Genomic DNA, 10238 nt, shown 5'->3' on the forward strand with positions numbered 1-10238 from the left:
GGGGGCGCTGGGAGGCCACAGAAGGGCGGCGCTGCGGGCAAGGCGTCAAGGGCCCCCGGCGCGGGACAGCGCCGCGCGGGACAGTGCCGCGCCAAGGTGGCCGGCGCTGGGCGGCGGCGCGCCTCGGCGAGCGCGGCGGCGTCGAGGGCGTCGCGCCCGGTCGTGTCGCAGTCGACCCGCAGGAAGAGGTTGCGCCTAGGAAGGGTCCGGGACGGCTCATGGACGGTTCTGCCTCGCGGTGCCGCAGGAAGAGGTTGCGCCTAGGAAGGGTCCGGGACGGCTCATGGAAGGTTCTGCCTCGCGGTGCCGCAGGAAGAGGTTGCGCCTAGGAAGGGTCCGGGACGGCTCATGGACGGTTCTGCCTCGCGGTGCCGCAGGAAGAGGTTGCGCCTAGGAAGGGTCCGGGACGGCTCATGGAAGGTTCTGCCTCGCGGTGCCGCAGGAAGAGGTTGCGCCTAGGAAGGGTCCGGGAAGGCTCATGGACGGTTCTGCCTCGCGGTGCCGCAGGAAGAGGTTGCGCCTAGGAAGGGTCCGGGACGGCTCATGGAAGGTTCTGCCTCGCGGTGCCGCAGGAAGAGGTTGCGCCTAGGAAGGGTCCGGGACGGCTCATGGAAGGTTCTGCCTCGCGGTGCCGCAGGAAGAGGTTGCGCCTAGGAAGGGTCCGGGACGGCTCATGGAAGGTTCTGCCTCGCGGTGCCGCAGGAAGAGGTTGCGCCTAGGAAGGGTCCGGGAAGGCTCATGGAAGGTTCTGCCTCGCGGTGCCGCAGGAAGAGGTTGCGCCTAGGAAGGGTCCGGGACGGCTCATGGAAGGTTCTGCCTCGCGGTGCCGCAGGAAGAGGTTGCGCCTAGGAAGGGTCCGGGAAGGCTCATGGAAGGTTCTGCCTCGCGGTGCCGCAGGAAGAGGTTGCGCCTAGGAAGGGTCCGGGAAGGCTCATGGAAGGTTCTGCCTCGCGGTGCCGCAGGAAGAGGTTGCGCCTAGGAAGGGTCCGGGAAGGCTCATGGAAGGTTCTGCCTCGCGGTGCCGCAGGAAGAGGTTGCGCCTAGGAAGGGTCCGGGAAGGCTCATGGAAGGTTCTGCCTCGCGGTGCCGCAGGGAGAGGTTGCGCCTAGGAAGGGTCCGGGAAGGCTCATGGACGGTTCTGCCTCGCGGTGCCGCAGGGAGAGGTTGCGCCTAGGAAGGGTCCGGGAAGGCTCATGGAAGGTTCTGCCTCGCGGTGCCGCAGGAAGAGGTTGCGCCTAGGAAGGGTCCGGGAAGGCTCATGGACGGTTCTGCCTCGCGGTGCCGCAGGGAGAGGTTGCGCCTAGGAAGGGTCCGGGAAGGCTCATGGAAGGTTCTGCCTCGCGGTGCCGCAGGAAGAGGTTGCGCCTAGGAAGGGTCCGGGAAGGCTCATGGAAGGTTCTGCCTCGCGGTGCCGCAGGGAGAGGTTGCGCCTAGGAAGGGTCCGGGACGGCTCATGGAAGGTTCTGCCTCGCGGTGCCGCAGGGAGAGGTTGCGCCTAGGAAGGGTCCGGGACGGCTCATGGAAGGTTCTGCCTCGCGGTGCCGCAGGGAGAGGTTGCGCCTAGGAAGGGTCCGGGAAGGCTCATGGAAAGTTCTGCCTCGCGGTGCCGCAGGAAGAGGTTGCGCCTAGGAAGGGTCCGGGACGGCTCATGGACGGTTCTGCCTCGCGGTGCCGCAGGAAGAGGTTGCGCCTAGGAAGGGTCCGGGAAGGCTCATGGACGGTTCTGCCTCGCGGTGCCGCGAGGAAGAGGTTGCGCCTAGGAAGGGTCCGGGACGGCTCATGGAAGGTTCTGCCTCGCGGTGCCGCAGGAAGAGGTTGCGCCTAGGAAGGGTCCGGGACGGCTCATGGAAGGTTCTGCCTCGCGGTGCCGCAGGAAGAGGTTGCGCCTAGGAAGGGTCCGGGACGGCTCATGGAAGGTTCTGCCTCGCGGTGCCGCAGGGAGAGGTTGCGCCTAGGAAGGGTCCGGGAAGGCTCATGGAAGGTTCTGCCTCGCGGTGCCGCAGGAAGAGGTTGCGCCTAGGAAGGGTCCGGGACGGCTCATGGAAGGTTCTGCCTCGCGGTGCCGCAGGAAGAGGTTGCGCCTAGGAAGGGTCCGGGAAGGCTCATGGACGGTTCTGCCTCGCGGTGCCGCAGGAAGAGGTTGCGCCTAGGAAGGGTCCGGGACGGCTCATGGAAGGTTCTGCCTCGCGGTGCCGCAGGGAGAGGTTGCGCCTAGGAAGGGTCCGGGAAGGCTCATGGAAGGTTCTGCCTCGCGGTGCCGCAGGAAGAGGTTGCGCCTAGGAAGGGTCCGGGAAGGCTCATGGAAGGTTCTGCCTCGCGGTGCCGCAGGAAGAGGTTGCGCCTAGGAAGGGTCCGGGAAGGCTCATGGAAGGTTCTGCCTCGCGGTGCCGCAGGAAGAGGTTGCGCCTAGGAAGGGTCCGGGAAGGCTCATGGAAGGTTCTGCCTCGCGGTGCCGCAGGAAGAGGTTGCGCCTAGGAAGGGTCCGGGAAGGCTCATGGAAGGTTCTGCCTCGCGGTGCCGCAGGGAGAGGTTGCGCCTAGGAAGGGTCCGGGAAGGCTCATGGAAGGTTCTGCCTCGCGGTGCCGCAGGGAGAGGTTGCGCCTAGGAAGGGTCCGGGACGGCTCATGGAAGGTTCTGCCTCGCGGTGCCGCAGGGAGAGGTTGCGCCTAGGAAGGGTCCGGGACGGCTCATGGAAGGTTCTGCCTCGCGGTGCCGCAGGGAGAGGTTGCGCCTAGGAAGGGTCCGGGAAGGCTCATGGAAAGTTCTGCCTCGCGGTGCCGCAGGAAGAGGTTGCGCCTAGGAAGGGTCCGGGACGGCTCATGGACGGTTCTGCCTCGCGGTGCCGCAGGAAGAGGTTGCGCCTAGGAAGGGTCCGGGAAGGCTCATGGACGGTTCTGCCTCGCGGTGCCGCAGGAAGAGGTTGCGCCTAGGAAGGGTCCGGGAAGGCTCATGGAAGGTTCTGCCTCGCGGTGCCGCAGGAAGAGGTTGCGCCTAGGAAGGGTCCGGGAAGGCTCATGGAAGGTTCTGCCTCGCGGTGCCGCAGGAAGAGGTTGCGCCTAGGAAGGGTCCGGGACGGCTCATGGAAGGTTCTGCCTCGCGGTGCCGCAGGAAGAGGTTGCGCCTAGGAAGGGTCCGGGACGGCTCATGGACGGTTCTGCCTCGCGGTGCCGCAGGAAGAGGTTGCGCCTAGGAAGGGTCCGGGAAGGCTCATGGACGGTTCTGCCTCGCGGTGCCGCAGAAAGAGGTTGCGCCTAGGAAGGGTCCGGGAAGGCTCATGGACGGTTCTGCCTCGCGGTGCCGCAGGGAGAGGTTGCGCCTAGGAAGGGTCCGGGAAGGCTCATGGAAGGTTCTGCCTCGCGGTGCCGCAGGGAGAGGTTGCGCCTAGGAAGGGTCCGGGAAGGCTCATGGAAGGTTCTGCCTCGCGGTGCCGCAGGGAGAGGTTGCGCCTAGGAAGGGTCCGGGAAGGCTCATGGAAGGTTCTGCCTCGCGGTGCCGCAGGAAGAGGTTGCGCCTAGGAAGGGTCCGGGAAGGCTCATGGAAGGTTCTGCCTCGCGGTGCCGCAGGAAGAGGTTGCGCCCGTCGAGCGACGAGTGGTGGTGCTTCTCCACCATCGCCTCTGCGGCGGACGGGTCCCGCAGCACCACCATCGCGAACCCCATCGGGCGGCCGCTGCCGTCGACGGGGACCTGCCGCGGAGGAGGCGGTGGCAGGGGGCGGGGCGGGTGGGGCGGGGTGGGGGTGGGTGGGTGGGGGGGGGGGCACTGCTACAGCTGGCCGAGGGAGCGGGGCCCCGTGGTGGCCAAGAGAGCGGGGGCCAAGTGCGGCATGGGCCGCAGAGGCCGCGCGCCTGCGCCGCCCCTTCGGTCATCCGCAAGTGCTCCGCGAGGGCCTGCCACGTGGTTGTGGGCGCCAGGTTGCTCACGTAGACGGTCGTGCTGCCCGCCGCCTGCACGAGCGCAGTGTCGTCCCGCGCGATCACGCGGGAGCCGCGCAGCTCCGCGCCGCCCGCAAACGCCCTCAGAGCGGCGGCCGCTGCCTCTGTTGTGGGGAGCTCGACGACGCCAAAGCCGCGCGGACGGCCGCGAGCGTCGAGCGGCGTCACCACCTGTCGGGACGAGGGCCGCGCCGAGGTAGGCAAGGGCGGGAGGGGCGGGGCGGTGGCGGCGGACGTGCTCCCTGGGTGGCGTGTTAGGGGGCGCGTGGTGGGAGGGTGGGCGGGCGGGTGGGGGGGCTGCATTGGGGATGGAGCGAGGGGACGGTTGGCAGCGGAGCGGCGGTTGGCGGCGGGCGCCGCCGCCGACCCTCTCTCTCTCCCCTCCTCCCTACCCCCAGGGGAAGCACGCACGTGCAGGAGCGGGCCGCTCTTGGCCTCGGTGAAGAAGTGGCCGAGCTCGCGCCACGTCACTTCGGGAGGCAGGTTGCCGACGTAGATGCGCCGGCCGGGCAGGTACCCGTTCCGCACCGGCTCCTCCCCCACCCCCACGGGAGATGTCTCCGCCTTGACTCGCGCCGGCCCCGCGGCCGCTGCTCCCCGCGCGGAGGCGCCGCCTCCGTGCGAGGGCGCGAGCGGCGTGCCCGAGGGCGGCTCGGGCTTGGCGCCGCCCGTCTTGCGGCCGGGCGAGAGGGCGGCCAGCGCGGACGGGTTGAGTAGCGTCACCTCGGACGCCCACAGCCGGTCCGCCCGCTCGGGGTTTGGCGCGAGCACAAACTCAACGCGCTCGCCGAGCGGCGGCAGCTGGTGCGCGCCGAGTATCTCAGAGACCTTGAGGAAGAGGCGCGAGCCGGCGACCGCGCGAAAGGCCTCGTCGGGCTCGATCTGCCCCGCCACCGCAGACGCGCGGTCGGCGATGCGGCCCGCCATACGCCGAAGCAGCTGCACGCTCTCCACCTCGCCGCCGCGCTCGTCCCAGATGGCGACGATGCAGCGGTCGCCGACCTCCATGCGCACCGCGTCGCCGGAGAGGCGCTTCGGCTTCATCGACGGCGCCACCGCCCACTGCCACAGCAGCGAGTGGCTCAGCTCGAGCTCACGCGGCGGGTCGGAGAGCAGCTCGACGGAGTAGACGCCGCCGTCGGCACTGAGGCACTTGCCCATGTACTCGCTTGGACCCTCGCTCCGCTTGCCGTCCGCGACGACGGCCTTGTGGGACATCGGTCGGCAGGGGAGGTGCGCGCCAGTGGAGGCAGGCCCTCGGCCCTCTTGTTAAAAAGAATTTTCTGCGCGAAAGAATTTCTTTGGCTGTTTTATTTCTTTCTTTCTGAGACGAGCTGAACACACGTTGAAGCACAACCTGACGCGCACGAATGGGGGGCTGGACGAATAGGGACTGAGACGCAAGAGACTAGTCGCGACACACGGCAAGCCTGAGAAAGAGGGGTCACTGGACTCTAGAGTCACGCCACCTCACACCTTGTAGGTCTGGGCCACGATACTCGCCTCGGCGGCCTCGCCCTCGGCGGCCACGAGCGGAGTGCGGTCCGGCGGGCGGAGGAGCAGCGCCGCGTCGGCGCCTAAGCCTCACAACGGTGGCGGGTGCGAGACGGGGCGGGGTGTGCTCTCGGAGCCAGGACGCGGCGCCTCCGCTGTCCAGGCAGCAGCAGCAGCAGCAGCAGCGGAGCTCGGATCGGCGCCTGTCAGGAGTGCGAGGCCGGAAGAGGCTTACGACACGGGGGGGAGAAGGAGGGGGGGGGAGGGGGAGGGTCCGTGGTGGAGGAGGGGGGGGGGGGGGAGTCTCGCGGCGGCGCGCCGCAGGACGACGAGGGCTACAACGGTCGTCAGTACGTCGGGCCCCGCCGTCCCGAGGGCGAGGTAGAGCGGCAGCCGGCGCAGCGGCGTGCGTGGCGGCGTGGCGAGCCAGTCCGGGTCCGGGTGCGAGGAGCCGCCGGCGAAGGGCGGCCAGAGGGGCGAGCCTGTTCGCGCCGGGTGCTGTGAAGAGACGCTCTCCCTGGCACGCGAGGCGGGGCCGGGGTGTCGCTCTCCGGCGAGCGCCGCCGAGAAGAGAACGAAAGAGCGGAGGAGGCAGCAGAGGAAGAAGACGGCCGCGGCGGTGGACACCTTGCGCGCCTTGAGGTGCGTGTACGAGCGCAGGCTCGGCTCGATGGCCACGATCGCGACCATCTTGCAGGAGACCGAGAGGCCCGCCACCAGGGACGCGACTGCCAGCGCGAGGGAGAAGGCGGCGCTCGCGCCAAGCCCGAGCCGCTCACCGCCGACAAGGGCCGTGTGTGGCCAGCCGGCTGGCTCCGTGTCGCCGTCGCCGCTCTCCGGTCGGTCGGGGTGGTGACGGTGGGTAGGGGAGGGGAGCAGCAGCGGCGTGAGAGAGACGGCGAGGACGGCGGCGTGGGCGGTGTTGACTGCGGCGTAGGTTGGCCAGAGGCGGTAGAAGAGTGCCGCAGGCCGGACGGTGACCGGCGCCATCGCGCTGCTGGCGGACATCATGAGGTGCGAGTCCGCCCACCCACTCACGAGCAGGGACAAGACTGCGAACTGCAGCGCGCTTGCTGTGCCGTCGAGCAGACGGCTCACGGGTGCTGACAGGAGCCGCTCGTCGAGAGAGCGGCCATCAAGCGCGTCGCCGGTGTCCGCGGCAGTGGCGCCAGCGAGCAGCACGGCACACCACGCCACGCGAACAGCAAGGAGCAGACCAAACAGCACATACGAAGCGCGGCGCAGCCCACCCTTGCGCCAGCCGTGTTTGCCAACCGACCAGCCGCACCAGCCGAGCACGAGGCCGAGCGACGCGGCATACATGGCGATGGCAGCCTCCAGACAAACGAATACGGAGGGACTCATTGGTTCTCGCGTGGTCAATGAAGCGCGCGGCGCGAAGGTAGCCGCTCGTGCGCCCACTCGCGCCAGCGAGGGCTGGCCGATACTCTATCTTGTTGTGTGAGTTCTTCCCGGGTACCGGGTAGAGGCCCCGCCCACCGAGGTATCCTCGCCGAGGACCTTTCGAGTAGCCGGATAGAGGCCCGCCCACCCCGGTTAGTATTCACACGCAAAGAAAAACGAAAAAGAAAGGTTGTACACTTGTACTCGGTACAGCCTCCTGCTTGGGTTGTCTGTTTTCTTTCTTTCTTTAGCCTCCTGCGGGCGCAAAGGGTACCCTCTCCGAGCGAGCCCAAATCACTGTGACAGTCGCGATTTCTTGTTGGTCCTCAAAAATCTCTCCCATTGGGCCTACCCTTAAAAACAACAAGGCCCACCACCGGCGGCCCCACGACGGCGTCCTCGCCGCCTGGGCGGACGCGATGCGCGCCCCGGCCAACGCGCCGGTCGTGCACGGCGACAAGGAGAAACCAAAGCTCACCCGGCAGTACAACGAGGGGTACAAGACTGACCTCGCAGAACCCCATGCGGGGCCAGGAGGATGCGATGAAGTAAATGAGATCAAGCTCTGGACGCCCCTCCTCAAGACCTCCTCGACGGGCGTTGGCAACGCCTCGAGTGGCGGCACGCCCGCCTCCGTCGGCCACTCCTACGCCTTCGGCAACACCGAAGAGAAGGCCCGCCGCCTGAACATGGGCTGCAAGGCGCGCGGGCAGCCCGGCCACAACCCTTCTCCCACAAGACCGGCCACGGCTACGTCAAGGCGCGCATCGCGGTTTCTACCACGACGCGATCTTTGTCAAGCGCAACAACTTCATTCAACCTGCTGCTCCACAAGACGTTCGGCGGCGGCTTCTCGCCCACCGCCGTTCTCAAGCTGCGCCGCCTCGCGCGCAAAGTCGCGCGCGGCAGCGTTGACCGCACGGCCTACTCGCCCAAGTACTCGCTTTCTTTTATGTCCCACCATGCAGAGCGCATCTCTCTCTCTGTTGTGCGAGGCGTGAACCGCGCCATTCGCTCTCACCTGGCAACCCTGTCTGCACGTCTCGCGCGCGCGTGAACAGCAACAGGGCTCCAGGCCCCAAATTACGTGTGAGTGTTAGAGTTGTTTGGTATTGCTAAAAATCTCTCTCTCTCTCCTACCCTTTGGCAGACGACACACGCACACACCCCGATTCACACGACAGGCAAGGTGCGGGCGACGGGTTCCTCAGAAGCAGCAACACGGTATTGCTAAAAATATCTCTCTCTCAGAAGCAGGGCGGCTGATCAGACAAACAAAATTTGGTAACAAAATTTGGTATTGCTAAAAATCTCTCTCTCTCTCTGATCAGATCTCGATTTTTTTTGTTTGATCTCGATCAGCGTCAAAAGAAACAAAACAGGGATTGAAGAAAAACCCGCAAAAGAAAATATGCCTACTCCCGCAGAGGCCCCCGGAGGAATGCTCAACCGCTCCACGCCACGCCGCGGTGAACTTCCTCTTCGTTCTTGCCCCGCACGTTTGTCTCGTGGTGTTGAACCGCGTTATTCATTTTGACGGCTGCACTCAGATTGCGCTGCCGTGCGCCGCCGCCTTCCACACCCTGCAGACTTCGGCAGCGACGTCGCCTTCTCGACATTCGGCAGCCAGCGCGTAGGAGGCATGAGTGCCCCTAATTTCTGCTTCGCTCATGCCGCCGGCGCGAGTGACCAGGAGCGCGAACAGGAGCGCGGATACCAGCCGAATCAGTGGCCCTGTCACCCAGACGACGAGCAGAGAATTGCCGCGTTGCACGACTTTCATCTGCTCGACACCGACTTTGAGGAGCCGTTCGATCGGCTCGCCACGCTTGCGGCGCGCCACTTCGACGTGCCGATTGCGCTCGTCTCGCTCGTGGACACGGACAGGCAGTGGTTCAAGGCGGCCGAAGGGCTCCCAGTGCGGCAGACCTGCCGCGACGCTGCGTTTTGCACCCACGCCATCATGCCCGGCGCGCCCACCATCTTCGAGATCAACGACGCCGCCGAGGACAAGAGGCGTGTCGCCCCGCGCCTGCACCCGGCCGCCTCCTCGCCCAGCTGCGAGCCTGCCCACGCGTCCGCCGGGAGTGCGCAGGTTTTGCGACAACCCGCTGGTCACTGGCGACCCGTGGATCCGCTACTACGCGGGCCGGGCCCTCGTCTGCGACGGCCAGCCCATCGGGACCCTCTGTCTCATCGACCGCAAGCCGCGGCCGCCTCTCGACGACTCGCAGCGAAAAGAGCTCATCATGTTTGCCGACATGGTGGTCGACCTGGTGTACCGGCGGCAGCTGGCGAAGCAGTGCGCCTCCTCCCCTCGTCTCCCCTCTATCCGTCTCTCTCCCCCCTGCCCTGCTCCCAATGCCGCGATTTGCGGGACGCGAACAGGCCTCAGGCCCTCTGCCTTGCCTCGGGCACGCTCTGCCGCCGCCGCCTCAAGCCCCTCCTCCTCCGCCGCCGCCGCCGGCAGGTACGAGATTGTGCAGAGCCAGCTGTACAAGAAGACGGACGAGCTGCAGGCCAAGAACCGCGAGCTGTCCGACCTCGTCGACACGGCCAACGCGCCCATCTTTGCCGTGGACCGCCACCTCGTCGTCACGGCCTGGAACCAAAAGGTATCTGTGCCGGCAGAGGACTGGTGGCTTCACACGGTGCCAGGGGCGGCTCTTTACACGGGCCCGACTGTGAGCAGGTCTCGCAGCTGACCTCGATACCGGCGCCGCCTCCACCCTCCGCCGCACGGACGCCAACCTCCGAGGTCGCACCGCCGGAGCCCCGCCGCACGGCTCTCTCTCTAGGCCGACTTCATCAAGGGCGCCTCCATCCGCTGCCTCGCTAGCGGCGCGCCCTCCGAACACGTCGACACGCTCGAGGTCTCGTTCCGTGCGCTGCAGAGGGTGCGCGCCGCCCTCGCACGCCCTCTGCCCCCCACCCCCCGCCGAGGGCGTGGCTGCGCTCTGCTTGCCCGCCGCGCAGCCCGCGGCGACACCTCCACGCCCTGGCCCGCCTGGCTCCCGCCGCCCCGCCACCTCGGCCGTGGGTCGGCGAGCGGGCCGAGTGCTTTGAGAGTCGACTCTGTTGACATCATAGGCTGTCAACGGGGAGCGTGTCGAGTGCTTCGAGATGATGATCCAGTCCAAGGTGCACGGCCGGCAGGTGCTGCTGCAGGTGTCGAGCCCCCTCCCCCTCCCCCTCCCCCTCCCCCTCCCCCGTGCCTGTCAGCCCGCTCCGCGGGGTCAGATGCGCAGGTCTCACATGCGAGCGAACTCAGAGGGAGTTGTCGTGCTTGCGTGTGCTGCTGCAGGTGTCCGCTGAGCCGCAGCTCAACGAGGACGGCCGGCCGATCGGCGCCGTCTGCATCGGCGAGGACGTGATTGCGCGGCGGCGCATCGAGGAGAACTGGTCA

At 67.4% G+C, this 10238-nt stretch overlaps 2 protein-coding genes across 2 annotated transcripts in view; one reads left to right on the plus strand and one right to left on the minus strand.

Annotated features, from left to right (window-relative positions):
- Positions 1-411: 411 nt before the first annotated feature.
- On the minus strand, positions 412-5152 carry EMIHUDRAFT_447460 (hypothetical protein; the record flags this gene model as incomplete). Its single annotated transcript, XM_005794127.1, has 5 exons — positions 412-423; positions 3609-3686; positions 3848-4105; positions 4346-4468; positions 4658-5152. The coding sequence occupies 5 exons, from the start codon at positions 5150-5152 to the stop codon at positions 412-414; spliced, it is 966 nt and encodes a 321-aa protein (XP_005794184.1).
- A 3322-nt stretch (positions 5153-8474) lies between these two features.
- The window catches only part of EMIHUDRAFT_447461 (hypothetical protein), a gene marked incomplete at its 5' end in the record, with an annotated part of 4052 nt that continues 2288 nt past the window's right edge, over positions 8475-10238 (plus strand). Inside the window, 6 exons of the mRNA XM_005794128.1 lie at positions 8475-8850; positions 8921-9108; positions 9319-9516; positions 9631-9729; positions 9923-9973; positions 10137-10202. Of these exons, the coding sequence (XP_005794185.1) occupies positions 8475-8850; positions 8921-9108; positions 9319-9516; positions 9631-9729; positions 9923-9973; positions 10137-10202 (978 nt within the window). The remainder of the gene's footprint in view (positions 8851-8920; positions 9109-9318; positions 9517-9630; positions 9730-9922; positions 9974-10136; positions 10203-10238) is intronic.

Source organism: Emiliania huxleyi (genome assembly GCF_000372725.1).
Source record: "Emiliania huxleyi CCMP1516 unplaced genomic scaffold EMIHUscaffold_1, whole genome shotgun sequence".
NCBI classification, from domain to species: Eukaryota; Haptophyta; order Isochrysidales; family Noelaerhabdaceae; genus Emiliania; species Emiliania huxleyi.